This window comes from Pogona vitticeps, chromosome 13 (assembly GCF_051106095.1).
Source record: "Pogona vitticeps strain Pit_001003342236 chromosome 13, PviZW2.1, whole genome shotgun sequence".
Taxonomy (NCBI): domain Eukaryota; kingdom Metazoa; phylum Chordata; class Lepidosauria; order Squamata; family Agamidae; genus Pogona; species Pogona vitticeps.
The window spans coordinates 1614640-1639642 of record NC_135795.1 but is presented as its reverse complement, the minus strand read 5'-3'; the positions used below and the strand labels follow the sequence as shown (position 1 = coordinate 1639642).

The 25003-nt window shown below is 46.6% G+C and overlaps 2 protein-coding genes across 4 annotated transcripts in view; one reads left to right on the top strand and one right to left on the bottom strand.

Annotated features, from left to right (window-relative positions):
• USP7 (ubiquitin specific peptidase 7) overlaps nt 1-3219 on the top strand; it is a 53631-nt gene extending 50412 nt beyond the window's left edge. For both annotated transcript variants that reach the window (XM_078381438.1, XM_078381437.1), the window contains exons 30-31: nt 725-815; nt 1567-3219. In XM_078381438.1, coding sequence (XP_078237564.1) covers nt 725-815; nt 1567-1673 — 198 coding nt within the window. In that variant the 3' untranslated portion in view covers nt 1674-3219. The remainder of the gene's footprint in view (nt 1-724; nt 816-1566) is intronic.
• Nucleotides 3220-11151: 7932 nt separating this feature from the next.
• Nucleotides 11152-16724, bottom strand: LOC110090428 (lipopolysaccharide-induced tumor necrosis factor-alpha factor homolog). Of its 2 annotated transcripts, XM_078381439.1 has the most exons (5): nt 16599-16724; nt 14402-14625; nt 12622-12696; nt 11736-11895; nt 11152-11374 (listed from the first exon to the last, which is right to left on the bottom strand). In XM_078381439.1, the coding sequence occupies exons 2-5, from the start codon at nt 14610-14612 to the stop codon at nt 11266-11268; spliced, it is 555 nt and encodes a 184-aa protein (XP_078237565.1). In that variant the 5' UTR covers nt 14613-14625; nt 16599-16724; the 3' UTR covers nt 11152-11265. The 2 variants fall into 2 exon arrangements, with proteins under 2 accessions (XP_078237565.1, XP_078237566.1); XM_078381440.1 differs by lacking the exon at nt 16599-16724 and having other exon boundaries at nt 14402-14904.
• Nucleotides 16725-25003: the final 8279 nt, after the last annotated feature.

The window sequence follows — 25003 nt, the reverse complement described above, 5'->3', positions numbered from 1 at the left end:
CGTGGGTTTCTCTATTTTGTGTGAAGAGACAGCTTCTCTCCTCCACCGGCTCTCATCTGGGCCCTGTTCCTTGTTACCTACGAGTCACACAGCAGTGCAGACGCAGTTGTTTGCCTCCCATCTTTATTCTCCCAGAAGGCCCTGCCCAAAGGAGGTCCAGTTGCAGTCTCTTGAAGATGGGCAGCCGTTGGCAAGGGCCTGCAAAAGGGGTGTGTGTGTGTGTGACAGGAGCAATGCAGAGGGTCTTCCCCGGGCCTGGCACCACCAGCCCTGCTTTTCTGCCCCCGGATTATTGTAACTGAGTTCTCTGATCGGGAGAAAGGCAGCCCATAAATAAGGCAAATAAATATAAACCAGCTGTCTCGGCCAGTCGCCTGAAATGCAGGAGGGCCTTCCCTTGCTTATAATAGCGCTGGGGATACATTGCTGCCGGCTTAGAGCAAGCTCTCGCCCAGAGAGATGCAGAGAAAGAGCAACGGCCCTTGTCCTTGCCGTAAGAGAAATAGAAGCTCAACACCGTGGAGTAGAAATCTTAAGCATGGCCAGTTTTGGGATGGCGAAAGGGTAGCCGCCAGCAGATATAAATAAATAAATAAAGACCACTGACTTCCGGAATGGCCCTTGAAGGCGACTTTGAAAACGCAGCAACGGTTGGTACTTCTCCCTTGACCAATCTGCATCTGATCTCTGACCCCGTTGTGTTTTTCGTTTGTTCTTCCTGAAGTTTAAGTTTGCCATTGTTATGATGGGCCGACACCAGTATATAAATGAAGATGAATACGAAGTGAACTTGAAAGATTTTGAGCCCCAACCCGGTGAGTTCCCCTTATTAACTATAATGTATTAAACGAGCCGTTAAAGAAAGTAGAAAAACTTCAAGAAGTGTATATTAAGATAGTTTGATAGATAGATCAATGCCTTGGGCTGTATATTGGGGGAACAGCAGGGTGGGAATAAAATAAGTATATAAATTCTGGGTCAATTAACCGCCTACTCCAGTGGTTCCAGAACATTTTGGACTTGTGGCCTTGATTTTCTGGCCACTCAGAGGGGCCATCAGGGGTCTGGCAGCCCCCAGGGGCGGGATCCTGACACCCCTTCCCCGGCTGTCCCATCTCCTCCCCAACTCCACCCTCTGACCGAGGGGCTCGCCTACTTCCAGGTCCTGAATTTAAAAACTCAAGGGGACCATAGAGGGCGGGAAAAGGAGAGGCAAGCCCATAGCTTCCACCTCCGGCTCCTATTTGACAGAGAGCGCTGGACGGCTCCCTGGCACCCTTTGTAGCTCCATATGTTGTGTCCCTTTTCCCATGGCACTCCTGGCTCGGATCCCACAATTTGCGAAACCCCCCCTTGCCCTACCCTCTATTCTTCAGTTGTGGCTGCTGTTCTCCCGAAACTGCAGAACAGGCAGACCGGGGGGGGGGGGGCGCAAAGCCAGTCCAAACGCCTAGGCTAGACAGGGAATCGGGTTTGCTCCGTATGTGGCTGTCCGTTCTATTTATATATTTTGTACAAAACCCTCTATCTCCTCTCTCTTTTTCTCTCTTCTCTCTCTCTCTCCAGGCAACATGTCTCAACCCAGGCCATGGCTAGGGCTCGACCATTTCAACAAAGCCCCAAAGAGAAGCCGCTATACGTACCTTGAAAAAGCTATTAAAATCCATAACTGACTTTCCCTCTCCTGTTTGTTCGAGGCGAAAGGGGGCAACCGATAAATGTGTGGGTGTGGGCGTGTATGTGTGTTGGGTGTGTGTGGGTGTGGGTGTGTGGCGCGCGCACCTTTTTAACAACCGTAGGACTTTTGGTACACGTACACTCGATCAGAAGTCTCCAGCAAGAGGATTTGCTGCTGATTTGATTAATTTTATTTTGAGGCTGTTCCGTTTGGCTTCTCTGTATCTATTATTGACTGCCCCCCCTTTTTTTTCTGAGCAAAAAGAAAAAAATAATAATGAAGGTGTTTTATATATAAAAAAAAAGCTTGGGTGCCAATGAGAGTTTTTATGGGGAAATGTAAACGAGGAGAGATTGTCGGCGTCAGAAGGGAAGGATGGACTTAAGGACCGTCAACTTTGGCAACATATTTGTCTGTAGTACCTTTAAGTGGGCAGCCTCCGCAGGCCACCCTCCCCTCCCCTCCCTCCCCTTCCCTTCCCTTCTTTCTCTTCCCAAATACGTGGTTCCTGCCATCACTGCAGCTAGTTGGCACTATGGTTAGGCTCACGTTCAATTTATTTCCTTCAGTTATATACTTTAAATGGCATTTTTGTGCATTTGTAAATGCAAAGAGAAACTCACATCATCAATAAATAGCAATCTACTTCATTGTGTACCCTCTGTTGGCACTTATTCGGGATTATTATTCTTTTTTTCCTTTTGGTCTCTTCGATCAGCCTAGGATCTCCCCCCCTTTTTTTAAAAAAAAAAAGTTCTTATTTCATCCTTTAAAATAAATGGATTGTGAGTCAAATTGGAAGGGATTTATTATTTTATTTTTTTTTAAAAAAATTCACCCTTTGGCCGAGGAAGACGCAAGAACTTGAAAGGAGATGAGATTGGATTTCATTTTACAATGGCAAAGAACTGAACCCCTTGGAGAGGATGAGAGGATGCAAGCGGTAATCCCAGACCTTCAAAGGTCCGTCGGAAGACAAACCAGTATGCTTTATATTGAATTTAGCTAATCGGGGAAGACTGGCCAAAAAATAAATAAAAATACAGCCTTTTTAGCACAGAGGGCATGCTCGCTAGCTCACTAGTCAGCTGTTGACATTGTAAAAAGCAGGAGGAGGAGGAGGAACTGTATATTTAACAAAGGACATGTACAATATAACACTTGGAAGTTACTTTTTTGGGGGGTGGGTGGGTTTGGGGTGTGCTGGGCGAGTCTGCGTTTGGATTTCACAGGTGTCGATATTCATTGTGAGTAGTTTTTATTTCCGTCCCTGGGCGGCTTTTTCATTTTAGTTTGAAACTCAACGACAGCTCGCGTGTCTCTATAAGCTGTGGTCAAAGTAGAGAAATCTGCAACTTACACTCCTCTTCCTTTAAAAAAAAATCTCACATTCTTTATCTCTCACCCCCCCCCCGGTATTTTATTTCTGTAGCTCCCTGTGCAATTATTCTTCCTGTATATTGCCTTTTTTTTCTTTTTTCTTTTTTTTTGCTGGAAATGAAAATGTTGTATGTTGAATAAAAATTTTCTATAAAATTTTATTCCGGTGAGTGATGGCCTGGGTATTGAAGAAGACTGCCACCTTCTTTCCGAGGACCGTTTTCCAGATGCGGACATTTGATTTTCATTTCGTCGGGGGTTTTTTTTCTGTTTTCAAATCTAGCTTTAGTTTAGGGAAAAGGATGAGTGGCATCTGTTAGCCATACCTGAATCTCTAAAGTCTGTAGATCTTGCGGCACCTAGCTGTCTGTTACCTGACAACATGAGTATGAAAGGATCTTTGCAGAATAAAACAAAATACTTTGGCGAACATTCGGAAAAGGCAATCGAATGGTATAGCCAGAAGTAAAAAGGAGAGATTGGTCCATAAACATCTTTCATATGGAAAGTGGAATCATGGCATGTATTTTTGCTGGGGGGTGGGGGAGAGTTGGAAAAGGGTGGTGGTGGTTTCCTTATGCTATAAATTGCTTCACAGGTGGGTATATGGGTTCAAACAGGGCATGACCTTTTGAATCCAAGGTTGGGTATCCTCAACAACTCAGTTGAGGCTGGATTGCTTGGGGGTTGAGGTCTCCAGCTGCAGAGCCAGAGGTTGGGAGTTTGATTCCCCCACTGGGGCCTCCTTGACTAGGGCGGTTCTGCAGTACGATGATGATGATGATCCAGCAATCAGGTGTGCTGTAGAGGCGGGTTTCCTGCAACAGCAGGATGTGGGATTGGAATACTTGAGCACTCATTAAATTCTCTCATTCTGTTTCCCGTCTTTGTGAAAGAAGCTTATAAATAGGTGGGTAATCAGTGTTTCAGGTAGCATCAAAGTTTCTGTTACATAACAGCACTGATGTTACCTGTCTGTCATGGGTTTGGAGGGAAAGTTCCATCCTATGGGGAGTGGAAGGCGGGACATCAGGAGGAGGGGCTGTACTGTATAAATATGTGATGCCTGTGTGGTGAAGAGGAGATGCTGAGACAGACTGTGAGACACTGGGTTGGGACGAAGCAGCAGCTGGGGAAGAAGAAGCTGTTGTGGGAGTCTGTGTGTCTGACAGGGTACTACTGTGGGTCAGAGTACCACCCTGATAGGTTCAGGGGTCTGTGGGTTAGCCAGAACTGATGGGTTCAGGGTCTGTGCTTTAAGTTAAAGGTTCTAGGTGAACCAAACTGTATGCTTGTGTGTGTGAGAATAAGCCACGTTACTTTATTTTATTCACCTGATTGTTTTATTTACCCTGTTTGTATTTAAAATAAACCTTATTCTTTTATTGTTTAAAAATCCATCCCTGGTCTGTGTGACTTATTATAGGGAATGGTTGGTGGCAGCTTAGTAACTGTGTGATAGATCCCAGTAGGTCTGGGTTTGTCACATTGATTGGTGTCCAGCGTGTGGGATACGACTGGTCCAGTTGTCCAGCGGTCCAGCAAAGCCTTGGCAAGTGTGCCCAGAGCAAGGGGGATCTAGTCAGGGACAGTCTGAGGCGCGTAGGTAATCTTCTAGGTGTACCTCACGGGGAGGTGCGCTAGTAGAAGAACGTGCCAACTGGGGAGACTTAGATTAAGGTGCTCTGAGGCAGCCTAGTTTTGGCGGGAAAACGCTGAGGCAAATCTGCGTAGCAACAGCGAGCTAGCTTGCCAGCTGAGAGGCCCAGCAGAGGGGGGTAGGCTCTGACTCGATACTGTTGCAAATTTAGTGCTGAAGAACAGCAGCAATCTCTAGGGAGAGCTGGTTCTGAGGCAAAAAGGAAAAAAAGTGGTCGTTTTATTCTGAGGCTTGACTTTTTAAAGCAGCCTGTTCTGAGGGGGGGGGTTATGCCCTTGACTCGAAGCCAAGTAGCAGACATGAGTGAAGTGAAAGACCCCCAGATTGACCAAGGTTCTGAGGATGAATTTGGCTCAGTGCAGGGTGACAGCACAGGAGAGCAGGACCCAGAACTCAGGAAAATACTCCTAGCCCAACAGCATGAACTGAGGGTGAGGGAAATGGAGGAAAGATTAGAGAGAGAGAAAATGGCATTTGAATTAGAGCGAGAGAGAGAGAGAATGGAGAGGGAAGAAAGAATGGAGAGAGAAAAAATTGCTCTGGAAAAAGAAAGGATGGCGTATGAGTTAAGAAAACTGGAAATGATGAACCAGAACAATAATAATAATAGGGATTCTGAGGGAGGCCAACTGTCTAAGGCTGACCTGAAGAAATTCCCTGTGTACCACAAGGGAGATTGTCCTGAGGTGTTCTTTTCCTTAGTGGAAAGAGCGTTTGTGGACTTCTCAGTGAGGGAAACTGAGAAGATGACCATCATGCGGTCTTTAATCAGTGGTAGCCTGGCTGAGGTTTATGCCGAGATGCCTGAGGAATTGTTGAAAGATTTTGCAGAGTTTAAAAAACTGGTGTTTGCAAGACATGGGATAAATGCAGAGCAGCTGAGACAAAGATTCAGGTCCCTTACCAAGAAGCCAGAACAGACTTTTACCCAAGTGGGGGCCCAATTGGTGAGGCTGCTTGAGAAATGGCTATCGCAGGAGGGAATAGAGACCTATGAGCAGCTTAAAGACTTGATAGCCCTGGAACAGTTCTATTCAGTCCTGCAGGGGGAATTGAAATTCCAGGTGAGGGAAAGGAAACCGAAATCTGTGGCAGCAGCCGCAGAGATCGCAGATTTTATCTCCCAAATAAGAAAGCCCTTGGGTGAGGGGAAATCTGTAGGTAAACCCAAAGAAACCTACAGCAAGTACTCTCAGGGACCAGGGAAAAGCCAGCAAGGGGGAGGGGCCCATGGTGAAGGGAAGCCCTCAGACATGAAACCAAGACCTCAGATTTTGGAGGGAAAACCAAAACAAGATGAGAGAGAATCAAAATATACCAGAAAATGCTATTTCTGTCAGGGAAAGGGTCATCTAATCTCAGAGTGTGAGAAATTAAAGCAGCTAAAAGGAATGGTGCCTCAGAATTCTAGTGGGACCAAGCCAAAAGCTGTGTTCTGTGTCCAGAAAGAGCAAAGCTCATTGTCACAGAGGGAGCCTGTTGCCATGACTACTCAGTCTGGAACAGCTACCTATGCTGATCAGGCTGAGGAAAATGGTCCTCTTCTGGAGGTAAAGCGCTGCTTGTTGATAAAAACAGATTCTCAGTTGTTTGAGACAGCCGGGGTGGACGTAGGAATACTTGACCGTCAGTATAGGGGACTGCGGGACACTTGTTCCCAGGTAACCCTGTGCCATCCAGATATCATCCCTAGGGAGTTTATAATCCCAAATGAGAGCATGAAGGTGGCAGGGATTGAGGGGCAGATAATCTCTCTGCCAGTAGCAAAGGTACCTGTCAACTTTCAAGGCTGGAGGGGAGATTGGCGGATAGCGATTTCATCGACTCTGCCGGCAGCCGTGCTCGTGGGAAATGACCTGGCTGAACATGTGAAACGGGTGCTAGTGATTACACGCTCACAAGCCACCACAGGGACAGTTCAGGGGGGTAATGATGAGCCAGAGACGGAAGCAGGTGGGGGGAGTTCAGAAGCTGTGGTGGAAACCTTAACCACAGACAGCAGATTTGGACAGGAGCAAAAGGCAGACGCCACTCTCCAAAAGTGTTTTGAACAGGTGACTGACGCCCAGCTAACACCTGAAACCCCAGGGAGATTTCTGGAGAAAAAGGGGATTTTATATAGAGAAACCCTGAGGAATATCTCAAAAGGGGGAGATGGGATCAGAAGTCAGCTGGTGGTACCTGAAAAGTATCGCCCCATGATCTTACAAAGGGGTCACTCTGACATGTTTGCTGCACACTTAGGGGTGAAAGGGCCCCTTGATTTGATCAAACAAAATTGGGAGCAGATCACCCAGGATGACCCACAAGACGTTGTGACATACATAGACACCTTGATGAATGACCTAAGGAGAAATCTAGAGCTGGCAGCAGAAAACCTGCAAGCTCAGAAGGTCAGACAGAAAACATGGTATGACCACAAAGCTAGAGAGAGGCACTTTGACCCAGGGGAGGAAGTGCTTTGGCTTAGGCCCTGCAGAGAGAATAAACTGCAGCTCAAATGGGCAGGACCATATAGGGTCATTTCCAAGATGTCAGACCTGAATTACCTAATAGAGCAGGAGGAGAACCAAGCAAGGAGGGTGGTTCATGTGAATGCCCTAAAACCCTACTACAGAGGGGAACAGAGGGTTTTATTCGCGATAAAAGCAGCTGAGAGTGAGGAAGCTGAATTACCCTTCTGGGAGGGTAGAGGGGAAGTAAAATACAACCCAGAGGAGGTCAAGATCAGTCCTGCACTCACCCAAGACCAGCAGCAAGAACTGAAAATGCTGCTTAGTAAATATCAACAGGTGTTTTCCAACAAGCCGGGGATAGTGAAGGGAGTGATGCATCGGATCCACACAGGGGATGCACCCCCGCAGGCAGTATCCCCATACCGAGTAACGGGACCCTATAGGGACAAGGTGCGGAAGGAGCTGGACGAGATGCTGAGGGAGAACATAATCGTCCCCTCTTCTAGTCCTTGGTCCTCTCCGATAGTCCTTGTGGACAAGCCTGATGGGAGCATTAGGTTTTGTGTCGATTACAGGAAATTAAACCGTGTAACCACTCCTGATGCCTACCCAATGCCCAGGCTAGACAACCTGATTGAAACCATAGGGGGTTGTCGGTTCATCTCATCATTGGACCTGGTAAAGGGATATTGGCAATTAAGAATTGATCCCAGGGATCAAGAAAAGACTGCCTTTTGCAGCCCTTTTGGTCTCTATGAGTTTCGAGTCCTGAGCTTTGGTCTCAGAAATGCACCAGCCACATTCCAAAGGCTGATGGACCAGACCTTGGCAGGGCTCAGTGACTTTACAGTGGCCTACATTGATGACATAGGGATCTTCAGTAATACCTGGGAAGATCACCTGTTACACCTGGAGTTAGTGCTGCAGAGATTAAGTGCAGCAGGGCTAACAGTAAAGGCCAGCAAGTGTCAGCTGGGTAGCCCAGAAATAAAATACTTGGGTCACATGGTAGGGGGAGGAATGATAAAACCCCTGGAGGCCAAAATAGAAGCTGTTCGTGATTGGCCTAGACCCAACACCAAGAAAAAGGTCAAATCATTTCTTGGGTTGGTGGGCTACTACAGAAAGTTCATCCCGAGGTTTAGCGAGATTGCGGCTCCGCTGACCGATCTGACGAGGAAGAAGACTGATGACCGCATCCCGTGGACCAGCAACTGTGAGGCGGCGTTCCAGAGGTTGAAGGAGGCGTTAATCAACTATCCTGTCCTGCGTGCTCCAGACTTCGACCGGGAGTTCATCATCTACACCGATGCGTCTAACAGCGGGGTAGGAGCAGTTCTGTGCCAGGAGGATGAGAATGGTGACCAACATCCGGTGTCCTACCTGAGTAGGAAACTTCAAAAAGGTGAGAGACATTTGGCAACCGTGGAGAAGGAGTGTTTGGCCATAGTCTACGCGATCCAGAAGGCCAAGCCTTACATCTGGGGAAGACATTTTATTCTGTGTACTGACCATTCACCATTGCAATGGTTAAAGACGATGAAAACCCACAATAGCAAACTTATGAGGTGGGCTTTGAACTTACAGGACTATGACTTTGAAGTGAAGGTGGTCAGAGGGTCAGTGAACTGTGTTGCTGACGCCTTATCAAGAAGACCTGAAGATTGAAGACGGCGAAAGAACATGGACTATGTGTATATAATGATGAAAAGGTTAAATGTACCTGGTTTTGAATTGGTTTGTATGAATAAAGGTAAATTGATGTACTGTATATGGTAAAATGTTTAAATGCATATTTGCTATGGTTAACTTTGGATGTAAGTATTATTTGGTATGTATTACTGTTGTTGTGTATTTTATACAGGTTGTTTTTTGGTGAAAAGCACTTTTAGCTTTCCCCCTACAAAACAACTTATAAAGAGGGGAGGTGTTACATAACAGCACTGATGTTACCTGTCTGTCATGGGTTTGGAGGGAAAGTTCCATCCTATGGGGAGTGGAAGGCGGGACATCAGGAGGAGGGGCTGTACTGTATAAATATGTGATGCCTGTGTGGTGAAGAGGAGATGCTGAGACAGACTGTGAGACACTGGGTTGGGACGAAGCAGCAGCTGGGGAAGAAGAAGCTGTTGTGGGAGTCTGTGTGTCTGACAGGGTACTACTGTGGGTCAGAGTACCACCCTGATAGGTTCAGGGGTCTGTGGGTTAGCCAGAACTGATGGGTTCAGGGTCTGTGCTTTAAGTTAAAGGTTCTAGGTGAACCAAACTGTATGCTTGTGTGTGTGAGAATAAGCCACGTTACTTTATTTTATTCACCTGATTGTTTTATTTACCCTGTTTGTATTTAAAATAAACCTTATTCTTTTATTGTTTAAAAATCCATCCCTGGTCTGTGTGACTTATTATAGGGAATGGTTGGTGGCAGCTTAGTAACTGTGTGATAGATCCCAGTAGGTCTGGGTTTGTCACAGGGGGGTCATCATGTTAATATAATTTCTCATGCCTGGGATGGGACCTTGCATATTTTACTGTGACTCTGGGCAGAAACTGCTTGAATTTTTCAATATCAAGAAATGCTTGAATTTGCAGATTTAGCCGCACAGGTGACATCCAGATCTTTCCGGTATAATTCCTCTGTGTATTCTTGCCACCTCTTCTTGATGTCTTCTGCATTCAGTTTTCTGTAACTTTCCCTGTCTCCCTTGTATTTTGTTTCCCTTCTCTGCTATTTGTAAGGCCCCGTTGGGGAGCCACTTTGCTTTCTTGCATTTCCTTTTCTTTGGGATGGTTTTTGTTGCTGCCTCTCCTGTACAATGGTACGAGCCTCCATCCATAGTTCTTCAGGCACGCTGTCCACCAAATCTAGTTCCTTAAATCTGTTTTTCACTTCCACTGTATTCATAAGGCTTTTAGCGCTATTTATCAACATCTCCCCTCCACACCTGCAATTGAAAACAAACAACCAGCACAGCAGTATCATGCAGAATTTAAAGCAGCCCGTTTACATTCTACGTTGCAGTTAATTTCCTGTTATCCTGATGTGTGTGGGAGTCAATTCCATAACAACAAACTGCCTGTTCCACCCAGTGTTACAGGCTTGACTTTGACCACCCAAGCCTTTGGGGTTGAGAGGAACGGGGCGTGTGTGATGGATTAGAGTACTGTATGTTCTGATCACTTTTATCTCAGACACGACAGGTGTTCTCCAAAGTCAAATTCCATGCTCTCACAACTATGTGCGTGGATGTCCCTGCGCAGCGCACTCTTCTGTGCAAGATTCAGCAAAGCAGGCTTGGTCATGCAACCAGTCACACTGGTAAGACGCCATTTAAATTCAGTGATAACAGCAGCTGCTTGCAGGCAAGACCGCTCCGGTTCAACTGCTGGAGTTTCTGGCAGAACTGGGGGAGGAAAGGGGGGGGGAGCCCTTTCTGAATCCCTGGCCAAATATTGGTCTCTGGAGAATTGCTGCTGGGAGTAGGGTCTCAGGACAGGCTGTTTCCGAGACTAGAAATGCCAAAGGAAAACAAGCCGAAATGGAACTTCTAAACGACTGAGCCTTATTTCTTCTGCATGACTTAGCATGGTCTGAATGATTCAGTCTTCCATCAGAATACAGGTATATAAATAATCATAGCATGTCTAGCTTCCGAAGAAAATTTTACCAGTTTACCAATACACAAACAGGTTAAAAAGAGAAAGAAGGGTGAGCAGGTAGGGGTTTTGTCGTGAAAAATGGGGCAGCTGACACTCGCAACATGGTTGGCGTGAGCAATTCGGAGTCCTGGCAGGACCAAGGTTGCCAAGAAGTGGAAGATCTTTGGAAGAGAGAAGGATTCAAAGCGAGAAAGAGAGACCTTGCCAGAATGGACAGCCGAGAAGCTCCTGGTGGACGCTGCTCACCCAGCCCTCCCCAAACGGCCCCTTTGTGGTTCCTTCTCCTGGGCTTGAACTGAGACGTCGCAGCCGGAAGCCAGAAGATCAGGGCTTCGAGGTTTCCTTTGGTGCAGTTTATGGAGGGGGGGGTGGAATTCCCTTGCCCTCCTCCATCTGATCCTCGGAATTGGTTTGAATAGCTTTCGCCCAGATGCCTATATCCTCTTGTAGCGGTAGATGTGGTACCGGCAGCACGGGCAGTAATGATCGACATCCTTGCAGCACTTGGTCATGAAGGGAATAAGAAAACAACCCATACAGCCCCTGGAAGCAAGCAGAGGAGCAACAATTGAGTTTTCATCTAAAAAGGCTTCTCTCCCCCCCCCCCCCTCATCGTTGAGTGGCACAATGGTTGCCTTGAAATGTATTCACTAAAAATGAATACACCATCTGCGATGAAAAAAGTTGATTCCTGGGCAGTTCCCCCAAAATGTGACAATTACAAATACAGTACAAGCCTATTAATGTCACTTCTTGTCTTCTTCCCCCCCCCACTCTGTGTCGGTGAGATCGTAACTCAGTGCCTTGGGGTAGAGGACCCACCCAAGCTGTTCTTTGCAAAGCGCCGTGCAAGATAAATCGACAGGATGATGAGAAATGAACAATATCCAGAAGGAGCGCTCACCCCATCACGCAGATGGCGGTGCATGCCGCATACGTCAGCGGTCCTACGCGGAAGACAATATCTGTAGTGATGATCTGGCGACAGCAAGGGCAGATGGTTGATGCTGGTTTACTGCAGAAGATGCCGGCAACCACGACGGGAGGGTTGTTGCTCATGCAGACTGAAAAATAGAAGTGGAGAGGTCTCTTATTGGCATCAGCTGGGAGTAGGTAATAGGAGGAATTCCTCGTCGGTTTGGCTGCCTTGATACCTTGGCACAGATTTGGAAAGGCCTTTGACGTGGCTCGCATCCAGCTAGACGTGAGACAGAGAGTGTCTACGCCACCCACCACTACCACCCTATTTTTCTGCGTCAAGAGGCAAAGCACGCAGCCAGCGCAAGTACAGAAAGGGCTGGGTGATGTTCTAAAAAGAAGCAGGGATGTATATCAACGCTGGGTTGGTGTGGTGTTGAAACGACACCTCAAAAGAATGGTCCGGACAGTATGGCCAACCTCAATACTAGCCTAGGAGTTCTCAATGAAAAAAAAGTAACTTCCCCATCTCTGATGGAGACATGCATGGTGAAATATGGCTCCCCATTCTTAGCAAGGGGGTAACTACAGCTCTTCCCCAACTTTTCAGTTTTTCGGCTAGGCTAAGTGTTCAGGGCAGCCCTTCTTGTATACCTTGGAAAAGCACCCATGTGACCACCAGGTATATCTCCAGTTTAGGCGCTCAGCACCACCAAGAAGCCCCCGTCCCCCGGCCAAGGCCATGGGAGATGCCCGGCCTCTCCGGCGCTGAGCTACCTGGACCAGTGACAGACTGATCTTCACGAAGTGTCTTCTGAGCATCCTGTGAAGAGACTGTTTAGAGCTACCTCTGAGTCGTTTCAGAAACATACCTGGTCCTACTCGGTCACAAGGGACATCTTGGCAGGAATAGGGCGGGGGAGATGGACAATCTCCACAACAGTCACCTGTAACGAGGAGAAGAAGATGCTGAGTTGAGCTACCTTGGCAACTTTTGTGTTGGAACACCCTACACGTCTGCCTCTGCCCTTTCTTAGGGGTGCTTTGCCTTAATCCTGCTGAAGTTGTCGATTCTGTGGCATGTAACCCATGCTCTTTAAACCTCCAGCCGGGATAGGGATGCATCTTACCTGCAGCCTGCATGCATAGAAAATTAAGTACATGGGGCTCGAAAGAAAATGTGCAGCTACCAATGGATATCGTGAGAGACTGACACAAAACTGGGCCTTTCTAGTGGTATCTTCAAATTTCACTCAGTCTTAGATGAGCAGGATTGGGGAAGCTGTCTATGGAAGAGGCATCTCTTAAATACAGTGCAGCTGTATTTCTTGAGAAGATGCACAATGAGTTGTTGGGAAAAAAAAGGATATAGAACAGATTTCTAAATTAAAGATTTTGGCCCCTTGATTCAAGACCCGGAGTTGAGTGTTTCATCATCTTCCCTATTCCTTGGTGAGGTTTCTTCTACATATAAATTGAATCAGACAGCATGTTCCTACTGTGATTGACAGACTATGTATAAGTATTGGAATGGTTATTTCGGCATACAATTGTACACATGCATTGCTCTTTAAAAGCCCTGAAACGTAAGCCCAGTAACTGTATTGGGCATTTTAGCAATAAAATAATTGTGCATCGTTAGAAGTTTTCGGATCCTAGGCTTAACTTAGAGGCTCTCCAGCTTCTGTGTTATTTGAATTAGTGTAGGTCAATCTGTAGTTGAGCATATCAATAAAGCATGTAGCCAACCATATGGTAATTCTGTAACTAATTATACTTGTATTGCTATTGCAATTAGCAAGTGTGAATTTATTTTTAAGGGTAATGATTAACACCTATGTCATTTACTTGCGACAAGGAATAACATCTCATTACTTTTCAAAGGTTACATCTGAAGTGCATTTAAAGGCATTTTAGAGGCACTCAGATGAATTTTTGAAGTTTTCTGCTATTTACCCTAGCGGCAAGCTTCCTTGGTTCTTTCTGAAATATTTCTAAGGTACAATGTCATCAATGGCCACTAGGTGGAACCAGAGACTGTTTTCCTGTTTCTTCCTGGCTCATTAATGACAGCTCAGGAAAATCAACTACTTGGGTGATCAGAACCATGATCATGGCAACCGCTGCTGCTAAGAAGTAATGATGACTAATGCAATAAATGCATTAAAATATAGAGTCTCAAGCTCTGGCTGTTTGGGGTCTTTTTAAAAAAATCTGCAAGCATTTCAAGCCCATAGCCAAGAGATACATCTCATGCAAGGCTCAAGCTTAGAGGCTGTGTTTTATCCATAGAGTTGGGTGAGAATTCTGTTGGAGGCAGAAATTGGGGCAGGACTGCGGCACAGCGCGAAAGAACCTGTTCTCAATATTCTCTTCTCCGGTGTTTGAGTACTGAATGCGTAAGTGAACTATTATCGCTCCCGAGAAACATTTGAACATGCCACTGTGGCCGCCACCCCATCCCATTTGGGCACCTTGCGATACTCCAGCGATCACATCACCGTGGATGCTATTATTTTTCTTCCCCGTTTGTATCAATCATTATTTATTATCGAGATCAAGTGGAGGCTGCAACGCCTCCTCGTGGTTTCCAGTCCTTCTGATTCACCTCGAAGGGGTTCCAGTTTTCGGAGACCTGCGCCGCCAACGTACCTGATGGAGCATAGGGGTCCAGCGGAGTGTACGGGGCCGATGGAGCGGAAGGTCCCGACAGATATGGGTCAGGGGAATATTTGACTGGGTTGTAAGGTTCTGGAGCGTGTGACTGGGGTTGATAGGATGGTGCATAAGATGGCACGCTGGGTTCCTCGTGATGCTGAAAGGGGGTCATAGGGATCGAGACCGTTTCTTTCCGCTGGTCCATCTTCCTGGTCTCTCTGCAAAGATCAGATGCGAAATGTGAGCAAGTCGTCTGCTAAGCAGGGAGTCAGGGAGACCGCCTTGCTCCCCATTCCGTTGCTTTGCTAAACACTGGCAACTTGAAAAGAATTAGCTTGGGGGATTTTTGAACCAGTCGTCCAAATAAGTTACTCTTCCAAGCTCTGGGTGCGACACGCTTGCTGCTCCATCATTCTGTCGTTCTGATGCGACTTTCAATATCATGGTTCCATCTCATGAGGTCCTGTGGAATTTTACCTGGGGTGTGTGTGGGATGATGCTTAGAACTTTGTGCTGTAGTTTGGGGGAGGGGGTCCTAGCTCTCCCCAAGAGAATTCCCAGCCCCTCCCCAAACTACAGATCCCAGAATTCCTTGGGGTTGGACCCATGGCAGTTTTAAAACGGGACCAAACTGGAACAACTGCATCGTGTAGAGACAAGAGCCGAGAAGTTCCTGTTTTGAATCTCACCCCTCCCTTGAACTCGGACGTCTAACCAGAATGACCTCCCCTGTCGTGGGTTAAATGTTTCCACCTACTATCAATATCATCATCCATGCGTGTGCATGTTAAGCATCCCAGCGATGGAAACATGGCCGTAATTACTGGTTTTGATTTGGTGCTGCACCAGATCTTGGAGTCCTGCTTGCTCGTTTGCCCTGATTCTTCGTTGGAGTGTGGCCACTGTGTTGAAGTCCCCATGGTTAGTCCCTATATTTCTCACTCCTACCAGCAGTCTGGCTGAAATGGTTTAAATGGGAGGACGGATAGGAGTGGTTGGGGTGGGGTGGATGCAGAACTGGCCGGGAGGGGGGGGTGGATTTTTCCCACCCCTCTATTAAAATGAATTTATTTATTGAAACCTGAGATCATCTGATGCAGGTACATTAGAAATACTTAAAAGGTGGGAATAAAACAATGCTCCTGTTAATATCTCAGAGCACCAGCTCCTGAACAACAGATACACATCGTTGATACCCTTGTGGCGTTCGCCTTGAAACTTGGAAAAGTTACTTTCCAGGCTAGAGTTACCGTTCCATGAGAATAAGCTTTTCCAAGCCCTGCGCTTGACAAACGTCAAAGCCAAAATATCAGAATAATTGTCATGTGAAACAAAACGGACATTTCCTGCCATGCTGAAAATTTTGTCAAATAAAAACACAGGAGCAATCCCTGTTTTCAGCTTTTGGCTGTCGATCCAAGAGACCTTACAGGTCATCGGGTCAATTTAAAGGATGTCCCATTGACTGTTCCGTTGCTGTCCTTCCTACATGGCGTCTGAGACAGGTTCTTACCCAAGTGGAGCAAAGAAAGTGGCCTCGTATGAAGTGAGAAGCCAACACATGTTCAGTATTGTTCATCTATTGTGGGCCAACATGTGTTTCCTGTAGACATTGGTCAGGATCTCCTGACATGGCGGGAGAGCCACAGCTAAATCGCTTTGAACAGATGGTTGACCAACCTCTGCTTAAAACCCTCCAGTAGATTTTCCTCTGTCCAACGGTATTTAACTCTTCCAAAATTCTTTGGAACATCTGCTTGAAATTCTTTTTATTGCAATTTGAATCCCCTGGTTAGATTGGTAGCACTGCTCAGCCATAGCCAACCTTACGAGAAATCGAACTGCTTGGCCACAGAACTGCTAATAAATATCTGCAAACTATGGTTATGCTGATGGCAGAGTGTCAAGGAGGACAACCCTTCACAGCTCCAGATCGCCTGATTTTCAGTTTTGGTGGCTATCCCTTCTAAATCTTGTTTCTCTGCGGATCTTGAATTGCGAGCTACGCATCCAGAACTTAAAATTGTTCCTTCTGTGGACTGCAGATCCCATAATCCCCTGACCAACATGGCCAGAAATTCTGAGATTTATGATCTCCCCCTACCACTGCCACCAAAGGAACTTCTGCTCCTCCTCCTCCTCTCCCCAAGGCTTCACAACCATCATCCTATGAAAAAAGTAAGCCCCCTACCTCTGCAGTCCAGGGTCAGGATCCGCCGATAAGGTCTTCCCCAAATTTGGTGTTCACTTTCATCCACAGGGTTGGATCCTTGGCTGCCCCAGGAGAAGAAATGACACGGTTATTGTCTCAGAAACATTGCTGACATTGAGTCAAGGAGATAAGGGGTGGCTGATCCCAGTTAAAATGACAGGAAGAGAAGACAGGGAAGGACGGAGGGAGGCGGCCTTTAATTACTCCATGGATTAGCTAAGCTCTCCATCCTCCTCCAAACATCTCGTTGCCAACATCCCATGAAGGAATGCAGGAAAACGGGTTGCTCTCAGTCAAGTGTTTGGCTTTCCGCTTGACATGGAAGTCAATTCAAGATCATCCGCGAGCACCCACGTTTCTAGTGGGAAGACTTCAAGGCCGAAGGGTTTCAACATCTTTCAGTCCACGCACACAAAAGTCCCAAGATCTGGTTTCCTCACGTCCAAGAAAGATTCAGCTTCGAAATTCAACTGCGTATCAAGTTTCTTGCAAACAAATGCGTTGCTTAGTTTCTCGAGAAGCTCTAGTTTCTCAAATTGTGGTGCAATGATGTTTGTCATCTGGGTCCATTTAGGAATTTTAGGGTGCCCCTTACCTTTGGCTGCCTTCAGCAAGTTCTTCTCTGGCTCAGAAGGCTGGGAGATGTGATCCGGTGTGCCTGGTCAACATACGAGATGCCCTCCATCAAAAGCCGCTCTCCATGCAACTTCTGTGAATTTGTATGAAATGAATGTGAACTCTGTATGGAGGTGCATCACACAGCCCTGTCCTTTTGATCCATTTTATCAGATTCCATTCTACAGAGCCTTGAGATTTTAGTTTGATGAGATTCATAGAGTTCTGTGCTAGAGCGTTCCAGCTACTGACGACAATCAAGCATGCTCTAGCAAGTGAGCTTTAAGCCCAGTATCCCGTTCCTTTTTAACACACGAGTCATAAATAGTCTACTTCAGGCATGGTCATCTGTTGTCCATTAGTTGCATAAGGGATTCACAAAACCCTTACTCAAGTGAAAAACCCCATTATTGGCTATGGGGTGATCCCTAGGTTAGGTGGATCTGCACACGTCTAGAACCATTACGTCCCACAAATAAAGAAGATGATCGCCTAACAAGGAGGCTATGGCCATCGAGAACTGGGGATGGTTGATAGACTCAGACACAACAATAACGGTTTTGCAGGATCATAGCTCTGACCTCACTCACTTAATGCGAACTCTTTACATACTTTGGGTGAAACTCAGGCTGATTTCCATGGATTCCTGAGCCTTCTGCCTCATCCACCTTTTGTTCTTCTCTCTCTTAAAACTTTGTTGATTTCAAGGACTACAGGTTTCCAATCATCCTCCATTCAGTTCTGGGACCCAGTTCTGTCCTGAGCTGTATGCATATGTTTGAGGGAGACAGCTGAATTTCCACCATCTCTAGTACTGTGTAGCACTTCAAGTAGACAATGATTTGTTTCCAAGGTTATCATGGCACAGTCCTCTTTTTGAAGACCACCTATCTTTGAAGGACTGTCTAATGTCAGGTCCAGCTTAATATAATAATCCTCTTAGAACTGCAGTGCTGGAAGGGACGCTATAGATCTTCAAATCCAGCCCCTTGTCAAGGAGGCGCAGTGGGGATTCAAACTCCCAACCTCTGGGTCCAAAGACTCATAAAAGAGGAAAGGAAACCAGAAGTTGCCTGTCAGGATAACAGACGGCAAACTTGGATGGCGGACAGAATGCAAAATACACAAGGACTTATTGTTCATTGGTAGGAAATCTGTCCAGAACCGTTTCCTGCTGGCTTAGCTGTGTTCCTACCGCAAGCAAACGGTGTAGAGGAGAGTCAGATGCTTTGGAAGCACTATCTCACCCACACAGCGCAGGATGTGCCTTAGATGTTGTGGCTGCGTTGTTGTCTCACTGTAGGTGTGAAGAGTGTTGCAGCCTTTTAATTAATGTGAGGAGTTTTTTTTTTTTTAATAAAAGCTTATTAGATTGTGAGGTAGCTGAAGTCCTAATCTCTCTTGTACAACACCTCCCACCTGTCCGGTAAACATCATTATGTTCTTAACTCTTTGTTAGGCAATCATGCAAGCATAAAACATGGCATACCCTGCTGTATTTCTAATTGTTCAGCAGAGGGGTCCTGCTAATAAGAATCCAGGTATCATATCCATCATATTCCTTGGACTGTGCCTCTTCAAGGAAGCCAAGACGTACAAGCAAAGAGCGATCTTTTCAGAACATGCAATACTGTATTTTACTTGTGGAGCATCACCTTCCCTTTTAGGTTGGCCCCCACCTACCCATTCTAACCATGTCCTTGAAGTCTGGTCTGTATAAATAGATTAGGAAGAACAAGATGCCCATTGATGCTTCCGTCTCTGAATTTCGGCCTCAACTTCCTCACCCTTCAACTACCTGTCCGAAGGCGACAGTGAGGCTGGTGGAGAGCTGCCTTCCACCTTGTGATCTTTTATGTAGATTTATGGATTGCGAGATTAAGGAGGACAAAATGCGGCTCTGTTTATGCTCTTCCCTTTCTTGAACCCTACCTCTCCTTCCTCAAGCAAACTAATTGGGCAGTAATTATCGGCAATTAGGTGCTGACGATCAGAAGAATGAATGTTCAGGTTTTCTCACCTCTTTGGAATCTTTCTACAAGAAAGGTGGTTCAGTCACATGGTTTCTGAAGCAGAGTGTAGACCTTTATTTGTAACCTTCTTTGCTGATGCTTGCTTCCTTGCTTTCTATGCTCCCAAAAATTCATTGATGGAAAACTCAAAGAGGTGCAACACCACCTTTCGGACTATGTTGTGGTTTTCTGCCGCCAAGTTACATCCAACATACGGAGACCCCAATCAGTTTTCGAATGACACGTGAGATCTTTCAAGGAGGGGTCCCCCATTGCCATCTCCCAGAGACAAGCAGGGATTTAAAGCCAGGGTTGGGTGAGCCCCATCCCTAGACTGCGCCGCCTCTCTTTTGAACAGTAGCACTCACAAATTCCCAGCTGTAGGCAATCTTTGTTACTGGAGGCACATCCCACAGCATTAGGACTGTCAGGTGTCATCTTACACAAGAGGAGGTGGAGACGTGACACGGTAGCCATCTTCAAATATTTGAAGGCTGTCATGTGAGCAATGGAGCAAGCTTGTTTTCTGTCGCTTCTCAGAACAGGATTGTTGCAAGGTTATGCATTCAGATTACAACAGCAGAGATTGCCTCTCACCTTAGCAGGGAAGACAGTGCACCTGTGCTCCAACTGACCGGTTGTTTAAATTGGTGCTGCCCACACCCCTGTGGTCAACGGTCTTCTTATGGCCCTTGAGCTGCATTCAGTTGCCCATCCGAAACAGAGCAAACCCACTGGATCAGTGGTGGTGAACCTTTTGGCATTCCAGATGCCTAGGGCTACCATCCCCCACATACAGTAGTTTGGGGATTCTGGGAGCTGGAGTTGAAAACATCTGAAGTGCCAACGTTTTACCGACCCTGCAATAGATGAAGGTCTTGTTAAGTCAACTGCCATGTAAGTCCCCGTTGTTTTACTCTAGTTGGGAGGAACTTCTGCATTTAGCCTAGCTTGGACTGAAGAGCCCTACAAACAGAAAACGTTTGCTAAGCAAGGACGGTCCTTCAAACCACACCATCTAGGTCATAGTAGCAGGAGGGAATCTATCCTGCAGAGAAACAAGCTAGGAGTGTCTTGGCATTGCGACAGAGAAGACACCTGAAGCATGCTGGATGGAGGAGCCTGGGAGTTGTATTCCCCAGAAAGTAAAAGCTTCCAACCTCTGGAAACATAGTGACTTACTGGATAGCTCAGGGGTTTTATGCATCTGGCTGCGAAGCAAGAGGTTGGGAGTTCGATTCCCCCCACTGCGCCTCTTTGAGAGGGGCCGGACTTGGATGATCCAGAGGGTCCCTTCCCGCTCTGCCATTCGAAAATAAAATTGAGCTGGATTGCTTAAGAGCAACATCTACGCCTGTCCTTTTTTGCTGAATTCCCTTCCTTTGCACCTGCTTTTCGAAAGGCTGGGAACACTCACTTTGAGCTGTTGGATAAACAGGTTCTGGGGAATGTCATTCTACGTGGGCTTTTAACTGAAAGAACAAAGGAAAACTTCTAAGCCACCAAGATGGCTATTACTGAGTTTTACAGCAGGCAGAAAAACAGAGGCGAACCTCGATTTCAGACCTAGCCTGTGTTTTAGGATGTGTAGAGAGATTCCCCCCCCCCAATATCTTGTCTTGTTTGGGGCAGTTCTCGGGTTGAGCGGTCTCAGCCCAAAAATCTCAAGGAACTGCCTGGCTTCTCTCTGGTTTTCCAGCCAGGGAGACCCTTCTCAGAACGAGCATTGCTAGAAGAGGAGAAAGTTTGACTTCTACATCTGCAATGGCTTTGAAGATGTCCTCTCCACCCATTCTTGGCTTGGTCTACGATTCCCCAGCTCAGCACAAAAGGGGTTTTGTTGATGCGCCTGTACTTGCGCAGAGTCAGTGCGCCGAAAACCAAGAGCAGGAGAACGGGACTGAGGAGGGGATTAGTGGGTTCCCTCCCTGCTCTGGCGATACGACAGTCCACAGCATGGGACCCCCTAGTCACATGTGGACAAAGAACCACACAAGATGGTGGACCTGAAGGCTGCGCATCAACAACCAGCAATGCCAGGACTGTGGATTCAGCAGCTGGCACAAAGGATACCACGATTCCGCTTTCATGAGTGCGACAAATTCGGTCAAGGTCTTGAGCTGAAGTTCTTTTGAGAACTATCCAAGGTCCTGAAGCTGTTTTGTGGCTGGGGGCTTGACCCATCAGGTAGTCTCTGCGAAGTTCGGACCAAAGCCCAGAGTCCCTTTCACTTATGCGAATTCAGAACCGACAATTTCCATGTGAAATATAGCGTAGTTCCTTCTGAAAGTTGAAAATAATTTCTAATGCTCTTCCTTGAGAAAGTCTAAGTAGTTGACATATGCAGTTGCATGGAAAATGAATGCCTTCTTTTGTCCTTGTTTGTGAGTGAGTGCAATGTATCAATGACCGTCCTATTTTAGAGGCACATAAACTACCAAGATGAGTAAAAATCTGAAGACATGGCTATACAGGTAGGCCTTCCCTACAGCCATCACCTAGCATTTTTTCCTTTTTTTCCATCTTGGATTCTGCATTTAATTTGGGCCTTATCCTTAGTACATTTATATTTTCATGGATTATTTTTTTGTATTTTGTGTAAAGTGCCCAAAGTAAACATGTTCTAGATGGGCGGTATAGATAAGTTTATTAAAATAAAATAAAAGTATTCTGTGAATCTTTCCAACCAACGTTTAAAGCAGTCCAAGAATTGGGAGCTGTCTTGATAGCCTGAACAGGAGAAACATGTCTCACATATTATGTAAGATGTATTTCTATCTGTCCTCGATCTTCTTCATTCAGCTGGTCACTGGCCTTTACAGAAGTCCTAATTCTCTCCAGTTTTTTAAAAAAACATTTTCTAACCGCTGCTTCTGTGTGTATAAATTGGGCTTCGAGGCCTCCACACTAGGGACAGAAAGGAGCGTGCTCGAGGAAAGATCAGGGGAAGAAAGGTGTGTTTATGTTCTCCTCGTCAGGGACCGCGTCAGACCACAGTGCAAACTGCATCTGGACATGTATCCTTATTTAAAGACGATTGTTAGAATAAAGCAAATGCATTTTCATCAGAACATGGACTGGGTTTTCTGTTCGGGTTCTGTGCCCAGCCGGGGAGACTGACTTCTACGAAGAGCATCATCCTTCCGCACACATCATAAAACGGCATGGTTTCCAAAATGCTTTGTTATATGGTTTTCTTGAATGCGCAGCTCAGTAGCGGCAAATACATGCGCAGATGAGGACTGCCATTCATTAACGGATTAACATGGGGAATGAAACATTAGAGCAGGAGAAATCCAGGAGGCCCGGCCCTCTCCCTGGGAGTCTGCAAAAAGGTGTCTTTTCTTTTTTTGGCACCAAAATATCTAGGGCAGCTAAACAGTTTAATAACAACGTAAGACGTCGGTGCTTAAGAGACGATCCAAAAGAACTTGGTTCCCAAAGGCAAAGGTCGGTCGATGGGAAGGTTGGGTTGGGTTGGGGGAGCTCACCTCTGGGTAATTTAACTTCAGGTGAGCCACTGCCTGGAGCAAAGCAGGCAAGTAGAACCGGTGCTTTTCCATGAAAAAAGGTTTCGGGCTCAGCACCTGGCGACACCGAAGACCAGTTGGGAAACTCGGCGGCTTCAAATCCTGGCGAGCTGCCCCCCGCCAGAGTTGACCGCATGGCTCCACCATCGGTCCACTGGATCGGCCCACCGGATGGGTCCACCGTTGTGGCGCTTATCGTTTGACATCAGTGTTTCTTCTTTCCTTCATGTTTTGGAGACGTGTGCTGAAAGAGCACGCCTGAGAATAAAAACTGAGAGTCGGTCGTCCCTCTTACCCCAACCCGCGTTCCTGTACGAGTTCTCGTCCCCTTCTCTTGCCCGTCTGCATCTTAAAATATCAGGAGAACGACACAGACCGGACAGGCAGGTAGGGATGATGGCGAGCCTTTGGGTCCGAGTCTCCTGATTCTCTGCCCAACAGGCATGAGAGGTAAGTCAACCAGTGGGAGAGGGACGGGCCCGGGGGCTTCTGGGCTGAGCAGAAACCTGGACACGGATCTTGCCGATTCCTCTGGAAAGCACAAGAATGGCCTTCTTGAGGGTGTCCGTCACTGAAGATTTCAACCCATGAAACTCTTTTTAAAGATTTTTTTAAGCCACTGTCCTTGATGTGCCCCCTTTCAGTTTGTTGTGACGAACAATCTTAATGGGCCATTAACAGGCATCTAATTGAAGAACGGAGAAATTTTGGCCTTCAAGCATCTTCATCTTGATTCACAAAGCTCCTCCCCATCCCCAGATTCCAACACTATGAAACATTCACCCTCTTGGTGGAGGAGCAGGGTTGGCCCAACCATTAGACAGGGTGAAGCAGCTGCCTCTAACTCTGGAGGGTTACAGCTGTTGCCACCACCCACTCACTACTATCCAAGTTCTTCAAGTTTCTGTCTGCTTTTCCCCATAGTGTAGCCATATTTTCCCCCTAGCTATGTGAATAATACCTGGCTTCAGGGTCCCTAAGAAGCAAGGCATTGTGGGACTGGTAGACTCTCCTCTTGGGCTTCATGTACCCCTTCTTCTCAGAAAAACACCAGGTCCAAGGCCTTCTGTGACCATGTTTAGGGTTCTTTCCCCTGCACTATCCCCAAATGAGCATCCTGAAGCTATAAATTTATGTTCCTCTGCTCTTCCATGTACAAACTGGTGGCGTAGTTATGAGCCAGCTATTATAAACACACAAGATTCGTCACACATTGGGAAACTCTCCGTCTCCGGTACAAAACAATACAAAAAATAAACCATACGTTCCGGAGGGGCAAAAAGAAGTGGTGAGTCCTGGGGGGAAAATCTATGGTGCAAAGTTAGACTCTTAAGAGCAAACTTTATGGATGGTGGGGGAAATGCCGGTAATATCAACCCAGTGCTTTTCTCAGAACAAATGTCTGATCTGGAAGAGTCCTAACTTGAACTGAAGAACGCCGGAAGTCTTGAAAGCTTGCACAATTTAGTACTGTTGGGTGGGCCAAATAAAAGGATTTCTCACCTGGGTGACCAAGCCAGCCCTGTTTTGTATAAACCTTGCATTGCATTGTGAAGAGGCTTCACGGTGTCATGTCATCTCTCCCGAAAGGCTGCTTATCATGATAAAAGATTTCCATGCTGTACCGTGACTCAGCCCTGGAGAACTTTGTCACTCCTCAAAAATGTTATGGCTGGGAATGCTTGTGTAGCCAGGACATCTGAACCAGCGGTGACTCAGATCCCTTAAGGAAAACAGCATGTCATCGGCCTCCTTTGGTCTGGAGCTGCATGACTACACCCGGGTGGGTCACTGAAAGACCATCAAGGTGGGGGAGGCAGAAAAAACCCAGGTCACTATTCAAGGAATTCCCAAGACTTCATACAGGGTCAAGAATCCCACTGCAATCATGCAAGTCAGCCTATGGACAAGTCATTGTGTAACAACCGTCCTCCCCTGCTCTCCTCTGCTCCACCAGGTCAAGGAAACAAGGATTATGTGACAGACGGCCACAAAAGGTCTCCCCCCTCGTACGGAATTTAGGTTGTGTGCGCTGGCGTAACCCACACGTCTGTCTAGGTGTGCCTCTCCTAATTGTGGTTGTGTTGAGCTCTGCTGCCACCTGTCTGGAAACCAAGTGGTTTGTCTCCAGCTTGCTCTCAAAAATATTCTCAGGAAATGTCTTTTGCCGTCCTCTGTGTTACTCGTTCCAGGCGCAGAACCAACCGGAGCGGAAGGGTGACTTTTC

What these genes read in the sequence shown, in the direction of transcription:
- LOC110090428 (XM_078381439.1), bottom strand. Translation starts at nt 14,612, where the DNA reads ATGGACCAGCGGAAAGAAACGGTCTCGATCCCTATGACCCCCTTTCAG. An exon ending in GGACCCCTATGCTCCATCAG is followed by an intron (nt 12,697 to 14,401) that starts GTACGTTGGCGG and finishes TCCTCGTTACAG; the next exon opens with GTGACTGTTGTGGAGATTGT. An exon ending in ACCGCCATCTGCGTGATGGG is followed by an intron (nt 11,375 to 11,735) that starts GTGAGCGCTCCT and finishes GCTTGCTTCCAG; the next exon opens with GGGCTGTATGGGTTGTTTTC.